General features: G+C 51.0%; 13 protein-coding genes across 13 annotated transcripts; 6 read left to right on the top strand and 7 right to left on the bottom strand.

Moving 5' to 3' along the window:
- Positions 1 to 1,703: 1,703 nt before the first annotated feature.
- BU25DRAFT_409587 (uncharacterized protein) lies at positions 1,704 to 2,143 on the top strand. The gene has a single exon (XM_033706084.1). It carries the CDS (start codon positions 1,711 to 1,713, stop codon positions 1,918 to 1,920), a length of 210 nt encoding a protein of 69 aa, XP_033563311.1. The 5' UTR covers positions 1,704 to 1,710; the 3' UTR covers positions 1,921 to 2,143.
- Positions 2,144 to 2,449: 306 nt separating this feature from the next.
- BU25DRAFT_409588 (alpha/beta-hydrolase) lies at positions 2,450 to 4,322 on the bottom strand. The gene is made up of 2 exons (XM_033706085.1): positions 3,861 to 4,322; positions 2,450 to 3,809 (listed from the first exon to the last, which is right to left on the bottom strand). Exons 1-2 carry the CDS (start codon positions 4,250 to 4,252, stop codon positions 2,495 to 2,497), a joined length of 1,707 nt encoding a protein of 568 aa, XP_033563312.1. The 5' UTR covers positions 4,253 to 4,322; the 3' UTR covers positions 2,450 to 2,494.
- A 1,356-nt stretch (positions 4,323 to 5,678) lies between these two features.
- Positions 5,679 to 6,358, top strand: BU25DRAFT_27144 (uncharacterized protein). Its single transcript, XM_033701829.1, has one exon. It carries the CDS (start codon positions 5,944 to 5,946, stop codon positions 6,220 to 6,222), a length of 279 nt encoding a protein of 92 aa, XP_033563313.1. The 5' UTR covers positions 5,679 to 5,943; the 3' UTR covers positions 6,223 to 6,358.
- Positions 6,158 to 6,547, bottom strand: BU25DRAFT_409592 (uncharacterized protein). The gene has a single exon (XM_033706086.1). It carries the CDS (start codon positions 6,497 to 6,499, stop codon positions 6,329 to 6,331), a length of 171 nt encoding a protein of 56 aa, XP_033563314.1. The 5' UTR covers positions 6,500 to 6,547; the 3' UTR covers positions 6,158 to 6,328.
- Positions 6,548 to 6,800: 253 nt separating this feature from the next.
- Positions 6,801 to 7,973, top strand: BU25DRAFT_338204 (oxidoreductase family protein; the record flags this gene model as incomplete). Its single annotated transcript, XM_033702713.1, has 1 exon — positions 6,801 to 7,973. The coding sequence occupies one exon, from the start codon at positions 6,801 to 6,803 to the stop codon at positions 7,971 to 7,973; it is 1,173 nt and encodes a 390-aa protein (XP_033563315.1).
- A 39-nt stretch (positions 7,974 to 8,012) lies between these two features.
- On the bottom strand, positions 8,013 to 8,723 carry BU25DRAFT_27140 (uncharacterized protein). Its single transcript, XM_033701827.1, has one exon. It carries the CDS (start codon positions 8,340 to 8,342, stop codon positions 8,052 to 8,054), a length of 291 nt encoding a protein of 96 aa, XP_033563316.1. The 5' UTR covers positions 8,343 to 8,723; the 3' UTR covers positions 8,013 to 8,051.
- Positions 8,724 to 8,989: 266 nt separating this feature from the next.
- Positions 8,990 to 10,206, top strand: BU25DRAFT_409593 (nitrilase). The gene has a single exon (XM_033706087.1). The coding sequence runs from the start codon at positions 9,027 to 9,029 to the stop codon at positions 10,110 to 10,112; it is 1,086 nt and encodes a 361-aa protein (XP_033563317.1). The 5' UTR covers positions 8,990 to 9,026; the 3' UTR covers positions 10,113 to 10,206.
- BU25DRAFT_409594 (NAD(P)-binding protein) lies at positions 10,027 to 11,113 on the bottom strand. The gene is made up of 3 exons (XM_033706088.1): positions 10,506 to 11,113; positions 10,386 to 10,455; positions 10,027 to 10,338 (listed from the first exon to the last, which is right to left on the bottom strand). The coding sequence occupies exons 1-3, from the start codon at positions 11,047 to 11,049 to the stop codon at positions 10,176 to 10,178; spliced, it is 777 nt and encodes a 258-aa protein (XP_033563318.1). The 5' UTR covers positions 11,050 to 11,113; the 3' UTR covers positions 10,027 to 10,175.
- Positions 11,114 to 14,393: 3,280 nt separating this feature from the next.
- BU25DRAFT_390222 (polysaccharide lyase family 1 protein) lies at positions 14,394 to 17,124 on the top strand (the record flags this gene model as incomplete). Its single annotated transcript, XM_033704558.1, has 1 exon — positions 14,394 to 17,124. Exon 1 carries the CDS (start codon positions 14,623 to 14,625, stop codon positions 17,122 to 17,124), a length of 2,502 nt encoding a protein of 833 aa, XP_033563319.1. The 5' UTR covers positions 14,394 to 14,622.
- Positions 17,125 to 17,656: 532 nt separating this feature from the next.
- Positions 17,657 to 18,210, top strand: BU25DRAFT_430426 (uncharacterized protein; the record flags this gene model as incomplete). Its single annotated transcript, XM_033708602.1, has 3 exons — positions 17,657 to 17,681; positions 17,732 to 17,846; positions 17,955 to 18,210. The coding sequence occupies 3 exons, from the start codon at positions 17,657 to 17,659 to the stop codon at positions 18,208 to 18,210; spliced, it is 396 nt and encodes a 131-aa protein (XP_033563320.1).
- A 158-nt stretch (positions 18,211 to 18,368) lies between these two features.
- On the bottom strand, positions 18,369 to 21,257 carry BU25DRAFT_27206 (phospholipase-like protein PldA). The gene is made up of 2 exons (XM_033701835.1): positions 20,618 to 21,257; positions 18,369 to 20,567 (listed from the first exon to the last, which is right to left on the bottom strand). The coding sequence occupies exons 1-2, from the start codon at positions 21,116 to 21,118 to the stop codon at positions 18,528 to 18,530; spliced, it is 2,541 nt and encodes an 846-aa protein (XP_033563321.1). The 5' UTR covers positions 21,119 to 21,257; the 3' UTR covers positions 18,369 to 18,527.
- Positions 21,258 to 22,207: 950 nt separating this feature from the next.
- BU25DRAFT_390229 (glycoside hydrolase family 43 protein) lies at positions 22,208 to 23,489 on the bottom strand (the record flags this gene model as incomplete). The annotated part of the gene is made up of 3 exons (XM_033704559.1): positions 22,208 to 22,322; positions 22,378 to 23,041; positions 23,106 to 23,489. The coding sequence occupies 3 exons, from the start codon at positions 23,487 to 23,489 to the stop codon at positions 22,234 to 22,236; spliced, it is 1,137 nt and encodes a 378-aa protein (XP_033563322.1). The 3' UTR covers positions 22,208 to 22,233.
- Positions 23,490 to 23,699: 210 nt separating this feature from the next.
- On the bottom strand, positions 23,700 to 24,286 carry BU25DRAFT_409602 (uncharacterized protein). The gene is made up of 2 exons (XM_033706089.1): positions 24,015 to 24,286; positions 23,700 to 23,957 (listed from the first exon to the last, which is right to left on the bottom strand). The coding sequence occupies exons 1-2, from the start codon at positions 24,146 to 24,148 to the stop codon at positions 23,828 to 23,830; spliced, it is 264 nt and encodes an 87-aa protein (XP_033563323.1). The 5' UTR covers positions 24,149 to 24,286; the 3' UTR covers positions 23,700 to 23,827.
- Between the last annotated feature and the right edge of the window lie 35 nt (positions 24,287 to 24,321).

A 24,321-nucleotide genomic window follows, 5' to 3' on the forward strand; every position in this document is an offset into this window, starting at 1 on the left:
CTTTGAGCAAGGAGGTGACTATGAAAACATTATTGAGAACCTTCCTACACCCAGTGATTCCTGTTGAAACTGCAAAAATGATCAATCATTCCTGCAAGCGTGTTGATCGGAATATATACCACTTCAACAATTCCTGGATATGTCTAGCGCGAATATAGAATGTCTCAAACGCTCACGATATGATCTAGAGCCAACGATCTGGTGCTGCGCTCACCTCTTTCACGAGTTTGTGATATACGGCGACGTATTCGATGAAACGTGGTCAACTTGGGTACATCCTAGTCTCCAGATGTGGGAAATCTTTGAACCGGTTCGGAAATTCAGAACCGAAATTTAGACAAGCAGGCTAAGCAATGATGTCAAGCTTCACATCGCAGAGCGCAGAAGGGAAGATTCAAGGACTAGTCGAGGCGGTGTCTGTGGGCACACTAACTGCCGCATGACTCGCTTTGTGTTGAAGTGAGTGGATTGTGTTGGTTGATCTTGGGAGCTATTGGCTAGAATCGATCGAGACTATATAGTAGAAGGGGATAGCAGTGAAGTGCAGCGGGTCGTTAGCAAACACTGCAACGGACCGCTAGCAAACAGATGGCGATCGGTGGATACCTTCACTCCCTCCGACACTTTGCGGGGCCCCAGAATCTGCGAGACCAACGCTAACCAGATGGATTGCATTTCATCAGATGGGAGAGAACTACTCCAGCCAAGCACGAGAGTTCATCGCAAAACGCTGATCCTTTTACAGACTTCATCTACATATAATATTAAGCTGTCCAAGCCATCTGTGCCCTGGACAATTCGCTGACGTCCTATCTTTATCATGGCAGGCCTAAGATAGCTCAAAATTGTCGCATTACTCTTGCCGCTGACCCATTGTCATCCGACTGGTAGATGGAGCAAGAACCTCATAGTACACACTGATCCTCCGCAGTGCAAGGCGCTTCCTGGCCAAACACGACTGGCGTTTCGTTCTGGGGCGGCATACCTTACGCTGAGCCTCCAATTGGCGAGCTTCGATTTTGACCACCGGTCACCAAGCGCCCTACAAACGAGAATATCGATTCATCATGGTTTGGACCATCGTGTATTTAGTAGAGCAATGGCCAGAAGACGGTGTACTCGGAGTACCTCACGGGCTTTCTTCTCACTCCTGCTCAGGAGCAGGGTGAGGACTGTCTGCCTTTGAATATTTACGCTCCTGCAGAAAAGTGAGCAGCTGAAAAGTTGCCGGTCATGATTTGGATCCACGGCGGTGGTTCCATATCTGGCGGAAGCGCGAGTCCATACAAGTACGGCGACCGACTTGCGTAAGATCAGACCGTTATCATAGTTACCAAGAACAGTCTTACTGATTCTTTCATAAGCTATCGCCTCAACATCTTTAATTTCCCCGATGCCGCGGCTCTGGACGGGCGAAACCTCAATCCTGGCTTGCTTGATCATCAAAAGGCAGTCGAGTGGCTCTAAAACAACATCGGGACATTTGGTGGAGACCCAGAACGCATGATCTTGTTCGGTCAATTCGTTTGCGATATGGCTGTTGACTAATACGCATATGCATACCCTAAGGATCCCATCGTGAAAGGCTTCATCGCACAATCCGGCACAGCTTCAGGTGGAGCCTCCAAGGACCCCACGAATTCAAACTTCACCTATCTTGCTTCACAAGTCGGCTGCTCATCAACCGACAAAGACAAGGTGTTCTCCTGCATGCAGAAAGCTAACGCCACTGCCATCATCGAGGTGCTGAATAAGTACAATGCGACTGCAAATGATGGAGAATCGCTACCGTTTGCACCGTCGCCGGACAACGTCACGAGTTTCTCGAACTACACTGATCGCCAGCTTCCTGGACGTTTTGCCGAAGTTTCAACCATCTTATCGCAAGTCGATAACGAAGGCACTTCACTTGTTACGTAAAACCCAGCTGAACCAAACCAAACGGCTGTTGATGTCTTCACACGAAGCATTCCCACTTGCCCTGATGCGCAAGGAGCGCTGTAAGTCGTCATTATCACCTCTCGTTTTAAGATACTGACTCTTCTATCAGTGCTCGGAGCATCTTTAATGTCCCCATATGGCGCGCTCGCTTTTCGGAGAATGGCGAAAACCTGAACCCTTTGCCGTGGCTTCATGCTTACCACTCCTCCGCCGTTCCAATGGTGTTTGGTACTACCGATCTACTCGGACCTAGCGTACCTGTCGAGATCGAGACGTCGAAGTACATGCAAAGTGCATGGGTGGCTTTTGCGAGAAATCCCAAACATGGTCTGGTGTGGCTGACTTATGATCCAAACGCCAACACGCTTGTCAAGTTGGGATTTTGAAACAATACACAAGCTGTTCATGGACCAGGTAATGAGTACGATAGGCTTTGTTAGAGCAAATTTATCGAGATTACCTATGTTTATACTAGAAGTATGCTATGAATACAATGTCTTAGCAACAGCTCCACCTCGTCCTGTCAATATCTACGTCTATCTCGAAGCCCGACTTATGTAAGGATGGGCTTGCGAGGAACCTCAAAAGATCGCTTTGCAAGTGTGCTATTGGTGGTACTGTTCAGAACAGTCGCAAGGTATTCTTCGAAAACACCATATGCCGTCTTGTCAGTCTGACATACCTTGCCAACATCTGGCAGCGTTCCGTCGTTGAAGTAGTCAGCGATCACCTTGTTCGTACAGGAAGAGGGATGATTCCTGACTCCATGACCATGCCCATTCTGCACCACCAAGCGACTGCCTGGGAAGTTGGCCGAAGCTTCATATGCGCCGCTCAGAGGTGTGATCGGATCGTGGTTGCCATTAACGAACAGAATTGGGTTGCTGGTGTTGATAGCAGTCCAAGGCCCAGTGTAGCGCTCCTTAGCTTCGAACTTCCATTGCGCGCAAAGCCAGACTTGTGGCCCGGCGCCGTCAGCGAAAGTGCCCGCGGCAGCCTGAGCTAATACCCATGAGTACAGGTCCTCTGGCTTGTCGGCACGGAAGGCTCCATCTGAGCAAGCGATACCGTGAAAGGCATTAACACCGAGGTTCCAAGGTATCTCAGGCGTGGTGGTATTGAGAGCAGATGTGAGAATCTCGACGGCCTGCTCCCAGTCTCGCCTCAGAGCGATGTCCACAGCTGAGTAGAGTTGGCCAAACTGCCTCGGTTGGTACGCCAAAGTCAACGTTATATGCTTCAGGACTAGATAAATGGTGTTACCGCCAGGCTGATACCAACTTGCAGGCCGGTAGTCGTCGGGTAGGAAGACAGGGTCATCCAACAATTCCTGGAAGACTTTGGCGTATTCCTTGTGTAAGTCTTCCGCGGTTGTGTCTGGACCAGTGAAGTTCGCAATAGGGCATAGCTCAGGTCCAGCAGTGACGCATTCCGTGAAGAAGTTCAAAACTGCACGCTCTGTGTCCCGCGTCACTGTGATCCACTGACCAGAATGGTAATCGTCGAAGCGTACGGCACTGTCAAGCAGCAGATGCTTGACACGGTCAGGGAACATGCCAGCGAACGTCTGGCCGAGGATAGTGCCGTAAGATATGCCCCAATACTGAAGTTGATCCTCTCCAAGAGCGTCAATGATCTCTAGCATGTCGCGTGCTACGAATGGTGTGTTGATGTAGGGACCGATGTCTGCGTTTCCAGGTGTGTTGGCGCACTCCTCGGCGAAGATACCACCATCGTGCCATGCTTTCTTCACGAGCGCAGCGTACATGTCGTCTTGTGGGATCGTGAAGTTATACTCAGCTCGCTTAGCCTTGGAAGCCGTAGTGTTTGATGGGAGGCAGTAGAACGGTATGGTTCTCCCAGTACCCCTGCATTCGTTAGCGTTGTTCCGGAACATGCTGCGGAGTAAAAGACCTTACCTAGGGTCAAAGCCAATAACATCATGGTACCCACCCAGATCATCACGGATCGACGGTCCATCGCTGGCGATCCAGTCTACACCACTCCCTCCAGGACCGCCGGGATTCGTGAGGACACTGCCTTTGAACGGTTCCTTGGTTGCCTTGATCTTGATCAACTGTAAATCGATTGTTTTGCCATTCTCTCGACTAGTATAGTCGAGCGGCACGGACAGATTCGCACAGAAGATAGGTTCCTTATGTACATCTATCTCTTCCTGAACCGATGAGGGAAAGTCAAGGTCGCATGGTACCCACTCCAATGCAGTTGTGTTGGAGTTGTAGTGGCCGTCTGTTGGATATGCTAGAACGGGTGATAGGAGTAACGAGGTCGCAAGAACCTTTAGAAGCATGGTGTCAAGAGAAAGGAGGTAACGAAGAGAAGTTGTCTGATGATGGCGAGCGTTTTTCCGAAAAGCTGGCCTACATAAGTAATGAGTACAACGAACATAGCCGCTATCATCAATGCCGCATTCGTATTACTAGGCCTCTCTGCTTACTGTGATATCCTGGGCTGAACATCACTTGGCCTGCGGTATGACTGGACAGGTTTAGCGTGAAATGCACCTTGTTGTGGCAGTGTGGTACGCCTTGTTGTGGCAGTGTGGTACGCCTTACACATCGGCTCTCATACTCAACTTCGTTCGCTAACATAGCCTGCCGATCGGTCCAAAAGTGGGTATGCAATGAATTTCCTCGTTCAGGTGAGTAACTTACCCGCCTACGAATCTGATACCTGTTCTGGCAATCGGTCAAGGCAAAACGTACGTTGAGCAAATGCTGGCTGAGCATTGCGTGTGCAGTAAGCAGATGACGCAACGAAAGCCGCAACTTGAAGAAAACGACTGGACTGCTACCCAGTCGAAATTGTAATACCGGTGCCTTACAAACCTATCGGATCCTGCTATGAAGGATTCTGTCACGGTTCAGGGTGCTCCTGCCTATCGAACCTCACCTGCCATGAGAGTGACTGCCACGTCACACTAGCGTTGTTTACAGCTACTCACCTATACATACTGTCCGTAGCTTCACCCAATACAACCTCAGTTCAATCCGTCAATTCTTCCCATATGCGCACTGTCCACGCTTCCCGACAGATTCAGCCTCGGCGTTCATCGTCGCCTCGTTACCAGCTGGCCGCAAGAAATCGGTTCCGATACAAAGGTCTTTTCGAGATCTTAACGAGTACAGAATCAGTGCCTGAAGCCTCAATCGTCCTGCTTGTCACAGTAAGACTGGCGTGCAACTGCTTTGAGAATTCTCATCAGTACAAGTGATGATTAGCGTGTCCATGAAGCCTGCGTTTTACCTTCCATCGTTGACCTTAGCTTAGACTTCTGTCGACTGTCGTACCTGCTTCCTCTAGCGAGTGGCTGCGCAGGTTTGTTCTCGATACGCTGTCGCGGTTTGTCGACCCATGCTCTATTCTCTGCAGTTATCTTGTAGACACGACCAAGCGGGAGCCGTAAAGCCACATTGTGATGACTTTCCAGGGCGTACACTCTGAAGAACATACACGATCTAATGGCTAATATGGTAGCATAAATAGCATTGTGGTATTAGAGGACAGAAGGACCGATGACGTTGGAGACAGATTGTCCGGCAAAGAAAGTTGGAGTTGGGGTCTGTGCGCTGCTGCAACTCACGCGTTCGAGGGCTGAACAGCCACGACACCTCTCGATCATAGACACAATCATGTTTTTGTCACATACTTTCGAAAGGCGCAAGTTGCGAGCTATGAAGTGTAAGCCCTAGCTTCCCTCCCTCTACTGTGCGACATGTCTGGAGACGCGCCTCCTGAAGCCGCGACCTGTGAACGCGTCCAATATCAATTGCTACCTCACCCTACTCGCCATCAAGTTACTAAAGCGCTTCTGAAAGCACTCTAGGACCATGTTGTTTCTTTCGAAGACTACCTGTGTAAAACATGGACGCAGCACGCATCTCAGCGAAGCATCTACCATGCGCTTCGTCGCCGAACACACCGACCCCAATCCCTCAAGTGCGTGGTGCCCTCGAACATCACAGCTGAACATACATCATTATGGACAGGATTCCATCTGATGGTATTGGATGGGTCAAATGCCATGAAGAAAGCAGGGCTAGGTTGTTGGAGCAGCTCAAAGATCTGATTCAGGAGATGCGACGCATCACGCCATCTAAGGGCACAAGCGTTGCCAATGTGAATGGCGGTTCTTTATACGATCCTCGACTGATGGATTTGTTTATATTCGGACCTCTTGAGGCGTTCATGGAATTCCACAGATATTTAAGAGGAAGTTCACGCTTTCAGGAACTACGATCTGATCCAACGCCTTCATAAGCCCCCGACATTGTTCACCATACTGTCCTCTCGTGCGATATTCGCTGGCTAGAGTTGTCAAGATAGCGCAGTTTTAGTATCGTAGGACCTCGTCTCTGTAGACCTCCTATGACGATACATCCGTAAAGCGAACATTGATGAAGAAAGATGGTGTGTGGAAGCGCTTGCAGTGGATCGATGTGAATGCTTTTGCCAGGGCCTCTTGCTGATCGTCCGTCAAAAGAATAACGTGTTCGATGTCATACAGTGGCATAACGCAGAAGCTGTTGTCTTTCATGGTCCCGTAAAAGAGACTGAGATATTCGAATACGGTAAGAGTTTGTTCATTCTGATGGAAGAAGTACAGATGTCGTGCTTGGGTTGGATTGGTAATAAATGGGCATTACTGGTAGAATGCAGATCATTAATTGGTCCATTACCTCGGTATTGGTAAGCCAGTGCTAGCCTTGCGTACCGCTTGTTTGTGCAGTGCTGACAGCCTAGATGATGCAAGTCCAAAGCGTCAGCAATTGCACTGCGCAAGCAGGCATAAAGACTGCCTTGATTTCCGCTAAGTCTGTATCACCACAATCGATTCCATGGCACCCATACGCGTTGCTCTCGTCGGTCTCTCAGCCTCTGCAAAGGTCACTTGGGCCGCGGACGCCCATCTTCCCTATCTTCTCTCCACTCGAGGCAAAGAGCGCTACGAGCTGGTCGCACTACTCAACTCATCCGTCGAGGCTGCCGAAACAGCAAAGACCACTTTCAAGCTCTCAAAAGATGTCAAAGCATATGGTGATCCATCAAAGCTCGCCGCTGACCCAGACATCGACCTGGTCGTTGTCAATACGCGTGCCGATGTACACTTCCCCGTGGTCGAGCCAAGTGTCCGTGCAGGCAAAGGTGTGTTCATCGAATGGCCGCTCACAGAGAATTTCGCAAAAGCAGTCGAGTTGACACGGGGCCAACCGTATCCGAACAGCATAATTGGTCTCCAAGGACGTGTGGCGCCTCTCACACTGCGTTTGAAAGAGATCTTAGCGACTGGAGTCATCGGAAAAGTGCTCAATAGTGAGGTCCGCACGTATGGAAATCTCATGCCACGAGACAGTGTGCCAGAGCGTCTGACGTATTTCGCCGATCGTAAGGTTGGCGGCCATCCGATCAACATCTATTACGGTCATCTGATCGACTTCGTGCACGAAGTACTCGGTGATTGGCAAGACTTCCATGCTCTTGGACAGATACAACGCCCTTCGCTCAAAGTCGTTGGCGCAAATGGACAGGATGCAGGGAGCGTAAAGTCAGACGTCCCTGATTTCCTATCGGTCCACGGTACTCTTCAGAATAACAAAGGCGTTGTGGCTCCGGGGGCAACTCTCCTGGCAACATTCCGCCTTGGTCCACAGTTCAAAGATGAGCCAGGTCTCGTTTGGACGATCAACGGCGAAAAGGGCGAATTGAGGCTTGCCGCCCCAGGACCATATCTTCAATCCGGTTACTCTTTTGACGGGCCTATTACGATCGTGCATCACGAACATGCAACCGACAAATTGACGGAGCTTGGCTGGGACTGGCCTGATTGGCAAAAGGACTATGGACTAAGGGCTAGGAGTGCAGCTGAACTCTACGAACGGTACGCAGAATGGGTAGAAAACGGATGTCCTGATACCGTACCAAAAGAGAGACAGTGGCCAAGGCTGGACGATGGTGTTGCGCTTTTAAGGGAGTTCGACAAACTCTACAAACAGATTGATGCAGATTGGTGAAGTATGTCGATGTAATACATTCTCTCAGCCTCTTCAACTTTCAACTTTGAAGTTGACCAGGTGTGCATGGTTTCATCTTCAGCCCAGGGCCTGCGACTTGCTGCCAATGGAAGTCGCCAGTGCCACCAGCATGTGCTCACATGATTCCAGGGCGAGCTGCAACGTGAACTTCTGCCAGCGGAAGTCAACTCGAAGATTCAATTCCGTTCCGTACCAAGTATCGCCACCAGTAAAGCTGATTTTGAGTTTTGCTACGCCACCATGACTCCATGCCCAACCTTCAACGTCCACTTTTGAGTTGTGCAGGATAGTGTCTGTCGTATGGTGAACAATAGTCGAATTAATATCGACACCCCAAATTGGCTTCATCCAGCACTAAGGATCATCTTGGTCCTCGGTATTGTAGAATCGCGTCGTGTAGGGATCTAGCGCTCTTCCTTTGCGCAACGACATCTTGCACAGCCATTTGGTGCTGTTTGTTCCAAACCAGTCCAGCACAACGAGTCGTACTAGAACACCCCGCTTTCGCCCCAAGGGCTCTCCGTTCATTTCGTACGCTATCAGGACTTCGTTGCTCCGAGCTTTATTCAAGGGCAAATCTTTCTGATATCGATCCGAGTCCACACCATATCGGTCATCTCAGACCTTGCGATATTACATGATGACTTTCGATGAACGAACGACGAAAGTAAAGCGTGGACGGTGAGCGTGCAGGGTTTCGCGCTAGAGACGCGTCAAATGGGGCTCCAATTGAGACGCACTTTCTGCTCATTTACCGAGAATGTTTGATGCTTCATCACTCCATAGACATCGGTCACTGCTGCACTCGCTCCTGATTTGTATACAATGACCGCAAATGAAAGCAGGCTTCAAGAGACTTTACACGCATGATGTTGAATCAAGTGCGGAGATGATGGATATGGCGGAGGTCATCCGGCTGTTGCGGGGTAGCTTGTAGCCTCAGGATGGGGCCAGGAGTCCTCGCTGCTGCGCGCTGCTTGATTCACAACAGATCTTACCCTTTTGTTTCTTTATCCTAAGATCAACTGGATCATGGCAAGGCCAATCCGCGTAGCTGCCTGCCACGCGGCGCCTGTCTTTCTTTCTGCCAAAGCCACCACGCAGAAGGCGGTTTCATTCATCAAGACTGCCTCGAAGAACTCAGCAAACCTTGTCATATTTTCCGAAACTTTCATTCCAGCATTTCCGGTATGGAGTGCTCTGCGTGCACCAACTCAGAATCACGATTTGTTCAAACGAATGGCAGAGCAATCAGTGCTTGCAGATGGCGAAGAGATTCGAGCTCTTCAGTCTGCTGCTCAAGAAAACAAGACGTATCTCAATGTTGGCATCTCTGAGAGGACTCGCTACAGTTCAGGAACGCTTTTCAACTCCAACATCTTCATTGGCCCCGATGGTCGAGTCCTCAACCTCCACCGCAAACTCATGCCCACATTCTTCGAGAAGCTGACCTGGGCTCCTGGAGATGGTCACGGTCTCAAGGTCATCGAGACGCCTTATGGCAACATTGGAAATCTGATCTGCGGCGAGAACACAAACCCGCTTGCCAGATACAGCCTCATTGCAGAAGCCGAGCAACTGCACATCTCAACGTGGCCCGCTGTCTGGCCGACTCGAGTTTCAGATCCTACCTCGGCGCAAGAGACGAAGGGGAATAACTACGACAACGTTGCAGCCAATCGCATCAGAGCTGCGGCACATTGTTTTGAAGCGAAAGCTTTCGGCGTGCTCTGTAGCGGACATCTTGACGAGCAGGCTATCGAGATCATCGCTGCCGGAGCTCCGGATGCTGAGTACATTACAAACGTACTCAAGACATCACAGCGTGGAGCCACTATGTTCCTGGACCCTACTGGCGCGCTCATACCTGGATTCACTATTGATAGCTCAACAGGAGAGAGGAAAGAAGTGAACTTCTTACAGAAACAAGAAGGCATCTTGTACGCGGATCTCCACCTGGCAGATTGTGTGGAGGGCAAACAGTACCACGACGTTGTTGGCGGATATCAAAGGCACGACATCTTCAAGTTAACGGTCAATCGCGAAAGGCAAGTGCCGATACGCTTTCATGATCCTCCTCCGCTGCCCGCCAAGAAGAATGACCAAGATGTACTATGATCGTACAAGATCGACAATCAGTGTATTTCGTTCACATCCTTTGACATGCTTCCACTCTTGTATCTAGATTGCAGACCAGGCATTGTCAACTGGCATAAGCACACCGTTCACCTTCTTCGCTTCGTCCGACGCAAGGAACACGATTGCGTTGGCAACGTCTTCCGGACTAATGTCTACTTGCGGTACGCCTTGAGCGTCGCGAGGAGTGTGCAACCCAATGACATCACTGGCAATGTCAGTACAGTCTCACACAGCCTTCCAGTGCATACGTACGATGAAGCCATGTAGGCTGGCATGTCCCAGTTCTCTCTTTGGATTGAGGTCTGAATGTTCGTTGCTACACCTTCACAATGATTAGACTCCAGCATAATGATATTCTCAGGTAGCTCTTACCGCCTGGCAGCACCGCATTACAGCGGATACCCTCGTTGTGGAATCTCCATGCAACGTTCTTCGTCGCTCCCACAAGACCATGCTTACTAGCAGTGTACGCAACACCAGCAACGGCTCCTGACAAAGCCGCTTTACTCGCAACGTTCACGATAGCACCCCCCTTGTGCTCCTTCATACTCGGCAGAACAGCAGCCATCAACCGCACAGGAACCGTCAGGTTGATGCTCAGCACGCGCTCCCACTCCGACTCTTTTACTGTGTCTGCACTGCCGAAGGCATCCATGACGCCTGCAACGTTTGCTAGAACATCGATCTTTGGGCCATACTTCTGCACACAGGCAGCTACAGCTTCGTCGGCGGCATTGCGCTTTGTGAGATCAACTTGATGGAAGGTAAATGTTGCGCTGTCGACCTCTTGCTTGAACGGAGAGATGTCGATGCCGAAAACCTTGGCTTTCCGCGCCAGGAGAATCTGTGTGGTTGCAAGGCCAATGCCGCTACTGCAGCCGGTGATGATAACGACCTTGTTCTCGAACGAAGACATGATGTGTTGCGCTGAAGAAGCAAATGTGATTAGCTGACTGTATGCTCAGGAAGCTATATAGGTCATGAGCCCACGTTTCAACATCCATGCTACCGTATTTGCCGTATATATAGTGGAGATACGGTAGATGCGGGTCTGGAGAGGACTGCACTAAGAACCGTAACCGAAAGCGAACGCAAGGCCTTGCGGTCCACTGCAGATCTCCCAATCCACTTCTGCTGTTTTGCATTAGGCCATAGGGCAGACCAAGAAGAAGGAACGGCAACATGGCACCATGGGGTGAAGTTGGCATGTCAATAGTTGATACCAACTCTCTGTTGTCGCTGAAGAAGTGCGATATTGATACTACCTCGAGGTGCCGCTTGAGGCACGGAATATTCGGCCAAACCGGTCGAGTGGGTACGGTACAGGGACAGCGGGGTACACTCGATGCACGCGGTCAGCAATGCACGCAATCACCAAAATACCCTAAATCCTCAACACCTTAACTCAATGCCACACTGTTGATGAGAATGCGCTTGAAGATGCAGACGCAGCTGATGCAGCCGGTGAACTTTACTTAAAATATTGCTGACAATCACAGTATTGATCATTTAACATTGTTGCGCAACCACTGAGGTATGAATGCATTGCGTGCGGACTCTGTTGTGTTGCGCCGCAAACTCAGCCCGGCACAAGAGGATGAACTTATACAGTACATAGACAATTTGACTGGGCGTTTCTTACCACCCGCAAGAGAAATGATCCAGAATTTTGCAATACATATTGCCAAACTAGATATCTCTGAGAGCTGGGTGTCTTGGTTCATCAACACACACAATGACTAGCTCACACCTTGCTGGACCTCTGCTATGGACCGCAATTGCCACAAGGCTGACTCTGGCATAAAGTACAAGCACTACTTCAATATGCTGCAGGCCCAAATCACTAAACATGGCATTGAGCCTGTGAACACATACAATATGGATGAGAAGGGCTTCATGGTAGGTGCCATTAGCAGAAAGAAGAGAGTGTTCAGCAGGAGCAAGTTCAAGAACAAGCGCTTCAGGCAGACTCTAAGATGGCAATTGCAAGTGATTCCCCTCTTTGTGTGCATATGCAGGGCCGGTTTTGCCCTCTCATCAAGCCTCATATATGCTGCTGAATCCAAGAACATTCAACCAACATGGTTGAGCAATGTAGATGCAAAGAAGCACTCAGTATATGTTGCAGTCTCTTGCTCAGTGTGAGGCACACAGCTCAGCCCCGCTGCGCTACACTGACCAAAAAGGTACAGTACTGCTGTAGATAGCAGTTGGCATCACTTCTCATGCCTCTTCTTTTCAAACCATTGTACCAACTTTAGTATTGCAGTTGAGAGGTTTCGCAAAGGCAACTTGCTGGTGACCATACAGGAGTCGCTTCTCAACTCGAAGGGCGCCGCACGTGCCCACTTGGCGATGACGCAACTGCACCACCAGCACGATACCTTCCCAACCTCGCCTTCACAGAATCCCTCCACTTACAACGACTCACAATCGCGTCCCCACAGTATTGCTGTGCAGTGGTTGTCCTGTATGTCCTTCAGCCTGTGCGTGCAGCGCAATTGATGGTATTTTGCGGCTTCATCACTACTAACTTTAGAAATGAAGACAATTGGCGCTGAAATATAGTCGCATGACACAATCCGAAGCTAAGATCCTTTCCAATGATTCCACCGGAAGAAGCTGACCTTCCGTTTGTCGTTGCTATAAATTTTGCCGGAAGCGCACAAGCTGTCCGCATAGCAACTACGCAGTCCGCCCTTGCAAAGGGGCGCAAGGTAGAACAAAGAACTACGAAAGGTCGTTGGATCATGTCGCGAAGCGTCAGCCAATAGCGTGTTTGTATTAGAAGGCCTAAGATGCTGAGGTCCGTCGGTCTTCGCTATGCATGAAAGCTTCCATGTCACTTCTTGAATGTGCTCAGTTCGAGGCTTGCGGCTCAAATGCCCCCTACACGTAGAGGATTACCCGAGCAGAGATACATAAGTTTTTTACACTCTTCACGATAGCTCTACTTTCTCCAGGACGACAGCCCGTGAAGGGGCTCACTGACCCTAATGGTTAATCAAACCCTTCAGAAGTTTCTCCTCGTCCATCTTACTACTTAAGTTCCAGCTGACATTGCACGAACAGGCCTCGAAGCTGGTTCACTTTTCAGGGTTTTCGTTTGTCACCACCAGCATAGCACACAGACTTTCTTCTGTCCTGCTTGACTTTGGTTTGTTGACATGTAAAGGATTCTGATTCTGCATCGATCTCAACAGCGTCAACATCATCCGCAACGTCAGCTACTTCAGCATCAATCTCCCCAATTGTTACGACAGTATCGTCTGCCACCGGATTGTGTGCACCCCCAAGGTACCTCCACGACCACAGTAACGCCCGCGCCGAGCTCGTCCGCATCGGCCGCTACACAGTCCAAGGGAAATAGCTCAGATGGAGCATTGGCAACAGTGTTCTCGTTGGTCTGTCTGTTGGTATCGGGATTGTCTTCCTCATCATCATTGCAGGGGTCGTTATTTTCGTCAAGCGAAGGCGCCAGCATCGTCGCGACCGTAATCACGACGTTCCGCAACATGTCCCAGTCCTTATGCACACCTCATAGCACCTTTCACACCAGTCACAAAGTACTTCAGTAGCATTGACACACGAGGCACTACCAGAAGCTGCAATGTCCGAAATTGGAGGCTCCAGTCCGGTCTACGAAATGCATAGCCCAGATGCGGACAAACAGGCAAGCAGGTTCATGAGGCCGAATGAGCGTTATTGGGCTGGAACTTCAGGAGCAACGCCCGAGAGTCGCGGAGTTGAAGGAGAACAAGTCAGGAACTTGAGGTTGAGTAGGTGAGTGGGTGAGTGGGTAAGCTCGACCTGCTTCGTGGTGGTATTGTACCCTCTCGGCTAAGCTTACAGGTCACAGACAAACTCATACAGAGAGAGACATGCATGCAGTTCGCTTTGCGACTGCAAAATGACATAGTGCATACTGAAAGGGGGCTTTGTAGCTCGAGCACACCACCTACGGTTCGCTTTGTGGAACAAATCATGCAAGAGATAGTTCAGTATCGCCTCGCACTATTGACAACGATCCTACAAATCTTCGAGCCCGCTTCGAATTGTTTTCACGACGCTCGTTCGCGGAAACAGAACGCCAATACGAGGCTGAGCAAAATGTGGGTGCCGTGTTTCAGAATCATTACCCGCATAAGCGCCCAACGTCTTCTTCCCAATATCGACGGGCTAACAGCGTTATAGTAAGGTGCGCGAGAGAAAACTCCAGATGCGGATCCTCCTGAATGTTTCGGGCTAACTTCGATAATTAGTAACGGCTATCCATCAATCTCTGCCGTCAATCGAACTCTTGAGCAAGATGAAGCGGATCGCTTGGTGTGGTTCACAATTTACGCTCGGTCAAACATCATCCTCCAACCCATCCTCTGCGCTTCAACTCTCATTTCCTTCTTATTCTGGCGCTGGGAGCCTGTTTATATTCTTCCTCGCTGTTGGCTTCCAAGCACCACGTTCGTTACTAACAGGCTCATACTAAGCCATGAAATCCTTCTTTTGGACCAGCATTCTGCTGGCAGCGGCTTCGGCGCTTCCAACCAGTCTCAGCGGCCGGCAAGCAAACGAGACTGCACCCGCAGTACCCACCTCTAATGTCCGTGTCCGCCTCAATCCAGCAAAGATTCGCGATACTGGCGACACCGACTACACTACATGGACCATAGCAGAAGGCGCATCGTCTACACTTGAACCCAACAATACTGGTCTGTCGTTCACCCTTTCTGCAGCGATTGGCAAACTCAACGGCAACTGGAACAAGGCCGTATACTCTCGTATCATCACCTCTCTAGGCGAACGCGTCGTTGGCGAAGGAATCTCGACCGTAGCCGACAACGGAGACAATGTCGGAGGAGTCGCCATCAAGTTGAGCATTTCTGGATTACCAGCAGGTGAACATTCCATCTTGGCTTGGCACAACGCTTGGGATGCACTGAAGGCCACAGCCTCCTTGGCAGTGACAGTCAATGGCAAAGAGGCAGCTAAAGGCGTCAAACAGTCAATCCGTATCGACAACATCTGGGAGTCTGCTTCATCCTACATAACATTCACTACAATTCAGGGTCAAGCAGTTGAGATCATGTACACCCCTGATACTGCCGGAGATGGCCGAGCATTCTTGAACGGATTCGAGATTGACAGTCCGTCCCTCGAGAACCAGATCAGCTTTCCCACTCCAGTTCACCGCGATGAAAGAGTTGTACCGCTCGAGAACAACAATGACATCTCTGCATCTTGGAGAACCGCCAAAGCTGCGGGTGCTACTTACAATGTCTACCTCGGTACTTCGCCCACCGAGCTCAAGAGCGTTGCAACGGGCCTCGAGAAGCCAAGCACAACCCTGAACGACATCAACACTCAAGCAACCTACTACTGGCGCGTCGATGTAGTTTCTAGCAACGGTACATACGCTGGCCGAGTCTTCACTTTCCGTGCGGCTCAGCTTGCGTTCCCTGACGCCGAAGGCTACGGTCGATTTGCTCGTGGTGGAAGAGGTGGAAAGGTCATTCACGTGACCTCCCTTGAAGACAGCTCGGATGAGGGAACACTTCGATACGCTTTGACTGTTGCCACTGGCCCTCGCGTTGTTGTCTTCGATGTTGGCGGTGTCATAACGACGAAATCTCGCATCTCGATCAGCGGCCAGTACGTTACTCTCGCCGGTCAGACAGCACCTGGGAAGGGTGTGGTCATCCAGGGCTTCCCACTTGGTCTTACTGGTGCTACCGATATGATTTTGCGCCACATCCGCGTACGCCCAGGTACCATTTCAAATCAGACGATTGATGGCATGGGTATGCAAGGTTCCAATCATGCCATATTAGACCGATGCAGCATGGGCTGGACAATCGACGAAGCCTTCTCTTCTCGCGACGCTAACAACATCACTTTCCAGCGCAATATGATCAGTGAACCTCTCAACATCGCAGGACACAAGAACTACCCCGCAGGAACTGCTCACGGTTATGCTGCTTCGATTGGTGGCGAAGTCGGATCTTTCCACCACAACCTGATCGCGCATGCCGAGGGACGCAGCTGGAGTATGGCCGGTGGTGTCGACGACAATGCTGCTTTCGCCGGCAAGCTCGACATTCGCAACAATGTCGTGTACAATTTCGGCGGACGTGTGACTGACGGCGGGGCATATCAGGGCCAGTTCGTGTCCAACTTGTACAAGCAAGGTCCTTCGTCTAAGCTTACATATGCTCTCCGCGCACAGTACGAAGACGACATGCCAGGTTCGCAGTCGTACTACTGTGCTGGCAATGCTATGCCAGGTGTCTTTGACGAGGCTAGCGAGCAGTATGTCGGTGACGGCACTGGCAAGACTACTAATGTCGCGTGTTGGGCTGATGTGACGATCAACAACGTCACCTATCAGAAGTTTGTCAACAAGCCGTTCTTTGAAAGCTTTGTGGAAACTCAATCTGCTTCTGAGGCCTACAAACGCGTGCTCAGCGACAGTGGTGTATCACAGCCCGTCCAAGACGACCACGATAAGCGCATCATCAACGAGACTCTTGCCGGTACCGCGACATACACTGGCAGTGTTGGCGGAAAGAAGGGTATCATTGATAACCCAAAGGATGTTGGCGGTCTCGAGGACTTCCCCACCGTGAAGAGGAGCGCTTCGTGGGATGCAGATGGTGATGGCATTGCGGACTGGTGGGATGGCTCAACGGGCGGTGAGGGCTACGATGTCATCGAAGGCTACCTCAATTTCATGGCTGATCCTCATGCGTTTGTTGCACCTTCTTCTTCTGTCAAGATCGATCTCGGTGCTTTGGCTGCTGGTTTCGTAAAGCCGGCATTCACTGTTAAGGGTGCCACACTGGGCTCGATTGAGGTCTCGGGTGCGACTGCTACCTACACTTCCAAGATAGCGGGCATTGAGAGACTCACTGTTGCCATTGAGGATAGTGAGGGCAGCAAGTGGTTAAGGCCGTTTGGTGTCGCTATTTTCGAAGGTGCAGATGATGTGGATTGAGTATGGTTAGTCTCCCATTTCCACTCTATTTCGTCTCTTGTATATGTATCAAATTTATACTTGTACATTGGTGTTTCATGCAAGCGGTATGTTGTCGCAATGCTCCACGTATCCTCTTGTGGTGAAAGATCCCCGACGGTGATGTCATGAACGTGAGCACGCGATTCACTCTTTCATCACACGCAACAAACTGTCCCGCGACGACGCAAGTGCACTTTATGCGGCTCCGAGTTCCAGGTACACCAATCGAGGTCCAAACCCTAGCTCCAAGCGCAAATGGCGGAGCACGTATGTGGGCAAGCTTCATCATGATATCAAGACTGAAGATAGCAACGACGAGCTTGTACCTGCATATCGAGCGCTACAAAATGACAGCATACCGCACACAACCCCTCCATTGAACACTTTCAACTTCTCAAAGCTTTCAACACACTCTTAGGCTTCAAAACATCCCAGCCCGTCTCTCTATATACTCTACGTACATTCACAATGCCTCGTCAAATGGCTCCTCCCCCCGTCTAGTGAGTTCCAGATGACGCTCTCCAAGCCCTTCTCCGGCAGGTTACTCCTTCACCCTTGCGAGTTTTCGAGGTTCTGACAGACGAAGGTACACCCACACAGCAGATTGAAGTGATTCGTAGCCACAACGGTTCGGCCTCTATCCGCCGCACCGACAAATCTGACAACGGCACCTCTGACGAGAAGAAGGGGGACGTCCCCGCGTAAGCCTCTCTCTCACCCCTCCCAAGCCTTGAAGTCCAAATCCGCCGAAGCTTTTTTCACTCTCAATACCACCCATCTCAACTGTACATTCTGCTATCACACCCGAGCGACGACGTCAAAGAGCTCCTCTCCCTCGTCTCCACACTCCGCGGCTTCCCCTCCAACGCGTCGAAGGACATCTACGGCGCGGACGTCAAGGTCGACTTCAACACTATAGAGATCCAGTGGAGCAACAGCGACGACGATAGCGCGAGTGATGTGGTGAATGAGATTGTGGGCGAGCAGAAGGATGAGTTCAAGAGGGTCGCAGATAGCATTGAGGCGCTTGCGAGGACGTTTGCTAAGAAGGACTCTGCTGTCTAGAGGGTATTAGAGTAACATGAGTGGTGATCGGTCAGACTGAAGAGGTCTTGACGCAGATTGCTAGCTACAAAACAAAAGCTGTTCACTCTTATTTTTAGGTCAGTGTTGTGTTGTGTAAGCGAAAAAAAAAAGAGGGATGAGAATTACGCCGTAATGATATTGATAACGATAACAAGAAAGATGCCGAAGCATTGGTGAGAGCACAACACAAAACCCAACCCACCCAAAGCTCCATCGTCGCGCATGACATCATCCTCACATACAAACAAACCCATAACCCAACAACACCCAAACAGAATTGCATCTACAACACAATACTAGGTGTAGACAGACTCAGTGAAGGCGTTGACCTGCAACCCCCTCTCCGCCAAATCCGCCTTCTCCATAAACTTCAACTGCATCCAGACCAAATGCCCCTTGATTCGATCCAACTCCTGCCTAATCTCCGCCACCGGTCTGACCATATCGTACAAATGGCCTTGCTTGTGCTCCTTGTCATTCTTCGGGTTCGGCGTAAAGTTATCGTAGTCCTCGAAGGTGAGGATGTTGTCGTCAGGATCCGCGTGGAAGAGCGTGCGGAAGACTTCTGTATTAGTGGAGGCGCGATTGCACCACTCGTCCCAGAGCTTGGGGGAGAGCGGGTCGGAGACGAAATCTGCTTCGGGCCCGGGTTGGGGGTCGTTGGGGGAGTTTTCGCCGGGGGGTTGCGCATTAGGGTCGTCGGAGGCGTCGAGGGCTTGTAGGGGAAGGAGACCGAGGTGTTCGCGCCAGAGGTTGGACCGCAGATCGTGCGCGAGGCGGGCGGCTTTGTAGGGCTTGCCGTCCATTTCGGTGTCGATCTCGTCCCTATCTTGCAGGACGATCGAGAGCTCAGAGTCGTGGAGGCCGAGTTGCGAGCGGTCGTTGATGTTGGAGGAGCCGCAGATGACGTATTTGTCGTCGACAATGCAGAGCTTGGCGTGGATGTAGAGTTCTTCTTGGAAAAAGTACTTCTTTTCGTCTTCTGGGTCGCCTTCCCACTCCTCGGTGCTGGGTTTCTTGTCGTTCAGCATGGCGTCGTCTGCTATCGAATCGGGATCGATTATGCCACCTTGATCGCCCTTTCCGACGTCTGCCTCTTCACCCATAAACTTCTTCCTCAGTTCCGCAGCCTTTGCACGTGCCTCTTCACCGTCCTCAAGTGGTGCTTCCAATTCCTCGATTTCGGCCTGCTCAAGGTCCATGTACGACGTTCCTGACTCCTCTTCACGCTTCTTAAGTGTGGGAGTGACGTTGATGCGATCGTACGACCGAAGGTTGAAGAAGAAGATGTGCTCGTTGGGGTCGACACCTTGCGCCTTGACGCGCTCAAATATGCTGTCCTCGCCACGGCAGATACTCTTGAATTGGTAGTCCATGATCGCACGAGTTCCAGCAGCGGCGTTGTCTCTGAGATCGCCTGCGAAACCTGGAATTGCTGGGATGATGATAATGACTCGGAACTTGCGACCTTCCTTTCCGGCATTCACGACAGCCTCGACAATAGCAGCTCCTATTTGGTTGTGGACAGGACTACTGTCATCTTTCCGTGTATTTGTGATGAAGAACTGGTTCTCGATGTACACATAGTGCTTTGCGTTCCGGATGAGTCCGATGTAGGCATTCTGAATGCTGTGTTCCTCGGGCAAGATTCCCATGCTCCAGTCGCAGCTACTTCGTACCAGCTGCGCATGTACTGTGCCGCGGTTGTCCAGATTCTTCTGGGAGAGTGGCGTCTTTGGGTGATGTACATAGTCACCGACAGGGAATTTTGGTCTTTGTACTCCGATAAGATCTTCGTCCTCGCCTTCTCGTCCTTCCATGGTAATCCAGTCGTATCGCTCGTCGCGCTTGTACTTGTCACGCTTCACGAAGTTCCAGCGGAGGGCGAAGTGTTCGGCGATATCATACACAGCCGGGCCAATGACGCCCATAGCGACATCGTGCCATGGCATGCGACCGTACTCGAGCTTGTTAAGCTTGTTCGACTTCCAGTCCTCTACACCCTCGAAGTCCAAGATGCGGTTGTTGTTGAAGTCCTGACCCGGGAAGATCTGGTTCTGAATTCCGGAGGGATGCACATCCGCCAGCGGATGCTGCTTGTTGTCCCATCGTCCGTAACACAAGTCCAGTCCCCCGATGAAAGCCATCGCATAATCAATGACAATGAACTTCTCGTGATGCGCCCAGTAGAACGTCATGTCGGAGGCATTCTCGAACACATTGTGATCTGGATGCCTCATCACATTGATGTTCCCATACCCTGGCTCACCCTCTTTGATGAGGCTACTCAGGGCTTTCTTGGTGTGCTGACTATTGCATGTAAGTGCAGCAGAGACCTAGAACTTGTCAGACTCGCCAGCACCCGTGACCTTATCATTTCACATACCTCCTTGTACACGGAAACATAAATCTTCACACCAGCCTGGGCTCGGCGCTTGAGGACCTGATCCAATCGCCATTTCTGGTTATAGAAAGGAGGGCGCTTGAGGAAGAGCTCAGGCGATAACCACCAATCTGCGATGTAGATGGTCTCTTGCGCCTTCTCCAACGCCTCGGCAACAGCCCAGAAGTAATCCCGGCCATCAACGTACCACTTCACCAGGTTGCCTTCTCTTTCGGGTGCAAATGAGTGGAATCGATGGTTCTCTCCAACACGGGTGCGCTTTGCATCCGTGGCCTGCTCATGTTCCTCGTCATGGCGATGATTGGTGTTGAACAAGTTCTTGAACTTGCCGACTTTATGACTGACGTGCACAGCCCTGATATGCGCATCCCTCAGCTTAGTATGCTCGAGCTTCTCCTGCAAATCCTGGAGTTTCTCGCTGGCCTTGTGGTTGAAAGGGTGAAAGAGCTTTTTCATCCCCTTCTGCTTCCCCGCATCGGACATGTTTGCGGCGCACAAACGTCCTTGTGCTGATCACGAAAGAATGCGACGAGTGAGGCGCGAAAAGAGGCTGAGAGGTGAGGCTTTGCAGTGGAGAAGCTCGCAGCGCAGGGACCGGTCTTGTACACTGGTGTAGCACAGTACAAACCGGTATTCACTGTGGAGTCGCTGCAGAGATGCGTGAGCGGAAAGAACGGATGACGAGCGCCAAGGAGCGAGTTTAGCCACACTTACGCTGGCGCTGTCTTTTGGGCTAATCGATGTGATTCACAATTGTTTCATGTGTCAATTTACCGCGCGCCGCTGCGTACAATTCTTCCTTCTTGCGCGCGGTCTACGTATTTTTTTATGCTGCAGTTGCCAAAATACGTTGTGAGAATGTACAGGTCCCTCAGATCCTCATCCCACCCTGCTCGGAACACAGTTCCGGCCCTTGCGCGGCATCAATTCGAGCAAAGCATGTGATTGGACTAGTGAGACGCCTTCGGTATTTGAAGGGGCTGGAGCACACGAGCTCTGCCCTGTTTACCCACCCTCAAGCCTGGCAGCTGCAGGAAGGCAGTAAAATGACCTGATACGGCAAATGCTCTTGCCCATCATTAGAACGTCAGCTGGAGTGATGGAAGGGTGAACATTGGCTCTGCAGACAGGAGCTGACAGCGAAAATCAAGCTTTGTCGTGCTCGAGATAAGCTTTCTGCCAGATCTCCACTTAAAGCACATCTCCCGGCACGAGCCACGACGAGCCACAGGGTGCTCCGCGGATGCGACATGGTCAAGCGTAGATAATCTGACGGTCTCTTATCGACATTTTAACTGTGTTGGAAGCAATTGGTTTTGCAGACCACGAAGCCTCGTAACTTGCACTAGCTTACGAGGAATACGAGCGCCTTCGTATTGAGCCAGGAGTATCAAAGATCGCCATCTCGATACTTTATGACGGATGCAATACACTCGGATACATGCTAAAATAATGCCAACAATACATCATACTCTGATGCTTCCCTCAACCGAAAGACAGCACCCATCCTAGACCCCCGTCGGCTAGCCAGCCATCAGATATCATATCATCGTAACGTCGTAAGTCGTAACCCTCACAAATACACGGCTAAGCTTCCATCATACCACAACAGGCCAACCATCCCTCCACTCCAGATAGTTCCACCCAAAGAAGAACTGATCCGCCTCGAACCCGACACTTGGTTTCACTTCCTCTTGTTAGCCCACTCATCATTCTCTTGTCCCTTCACAGCAATGACTTACCGTAGTGATAATAGATAACATCCCTCCCCCCATTGCTGTCATCTCCAGGCAGACTCATAACCCCCTGGCCGCCCGGCGCATACACATCCCCATGACTAGCCAAGATCGTCGTGCCGCCATTCTGCTCCTTACAACTCCTCCCCTCTTTGTCCAGATATGGCCCCGTAACAGCATCAGCTCGACACACCGCGACACGGTATTCGTCACCCGGCGGCGCGAGGTAGGGCGGCTTGGTGGGGCTGTTGCAGCACGCGCCCACCGAGAAGAGAAGGTAGTAGAAGGAGTCGTGCTTGAACGTTGTCGCGCCCTCAACTACTGCAGCACCGGCTGTGGAGTTAGTCACAAGCGTCTGAATATCCTGGATTTTAGCTTGGGAGCCATCGAGTGCCATCAAATGGTTGTGCGACGGGAGAGAGAATTGCTGGATACCGGACCAGTAGCTGCCAAATGTAAAGTATAGGGTATCAGAGGGCGAGTCTTGGAAGATGTATGGGTCGATAAGGTTGTAAGTTGGGTGTTGGGGGAGGTTGAGCGAGCCGTGGTCTGTCCAGGGGCCGGAGAGGGAGGACGAGGTTGCCAGGCCAATTTGAGAGGCTTGCGAGCCCATTGTTGAGACGGAGTAGTGGATGTAGTAAAGATCATCAAACTTGGAGATTGATGGTGCCTGTGGAGAGTGTCAGTGGTGCCGCTCAGGTGAGCGGGGTCGCAGTAGAAAAGAGGGGTTGTACCCAGATATCTTGATCCGGAGCGACTCGAATCTTTGTGCCTGCGGGCAGTAGAGGACCCTTGTACGTCCATGGCCCTTTGATGGATGGTGCAGTGGCGACAGCTATGTTGCCACTTGTGGAGAAGCGCCAGTAGGTACCGTCTTCGTAGATGATGCTGGGATCATGGATCCAGGAGTTGTTCCCATAGCATGGCGCTGGAACAGGATATGGGGAAGGGTAGTAGGTTGTGTCACCTTGCGGAATTGGTGAAGTGAGACCGAAGCGGAAGAGAAGAGGTAGAACTGTCGCAAGAGTGATGAGTGTTGAGATACTCATGGCTGTTAGGAAAGGGAAGGCCTTGGACTGTGACAAGCTTCGGGTATACACAGGATCTCTTCGGCGCATGCGATGTAATGGGGGACAAAGAGGAAGATGCCATCGAAGCCATTGATATGTACTTATACCAAAGGTGGGCAAGAAGTAAGGTCATGACGACACTGCCATTGAGCTGTTGCGAACGCAGGCGCAGCGGTTGATGGGCGCCGTAGTCGAGCAGTAAGCAGTCGCCAAGTTTTGCGAACGCTGGTACTGTTCTCATAGTATGTGAAGTACTATAACAGGGACTGGGTATGAATGCTGACTGCTGGCCCCTGACTGCTGGCCATTGACGTAAGCCTCGCTGTTTGTTTTCGAGGCTTCCAGTCTAGTCATGAGACACATGTAGTACTCTCGTGAGCATACAGTCAGCTGTTGATTCCCCCAATTTTCTCTTGCAATATACACGCCCGACAGCTAAAGCAATGGATCGGCCTCCTGAAAGCCCAAGCGCACGGTCCAAATGCGTTGTCAGGCTGTGTGCGGTAGGAGGACTTTCTGTGTAGATATCAGCATTATATCCCAGCAGCAACCATTTGCTCTGATATAGCATACTGTAAGAACCGCATGCTTTGCGAAAGTCGCGCTCGGACTGCCGAGTCTCCGAGTCGCACAGGTTTCGTCAAGGCAGTATGGCCGATCTTAGGGCTACACAGTACCGCCACGTGCAATGTTGTAGTTGGTGCCATGGTTCGGAGTTCACTACGCCATGTCGTGCAAGGAGATCAAGGAATTGCTGCTGTAGTCGGCAGGGCGAGTAAGAGTGTCGGCTCTTGTACTTCATATCTCGCAGTACTGGGTAAATTCGACCCGTGCTCATGGTTTACGACTCGCGTGGTCAGAAGGCTCTTCGGGACTTGAC

This window comes from Macroventuria anomochaeta, assembly GCF_010093625.1.
Source record: "Macroventuria anomochaeta strain CBS 525.71 unplaced genomic scaffold BU25scaffold_11, whole genome shotgun sequence".
Classification (NCBI taxonomy): Eukaryota; Fungi; Ascomycota; class Dothideomycetes; order Pleosporales; family Didymellaceae; genus Macroventuria; species Macroventuria anomochaeta.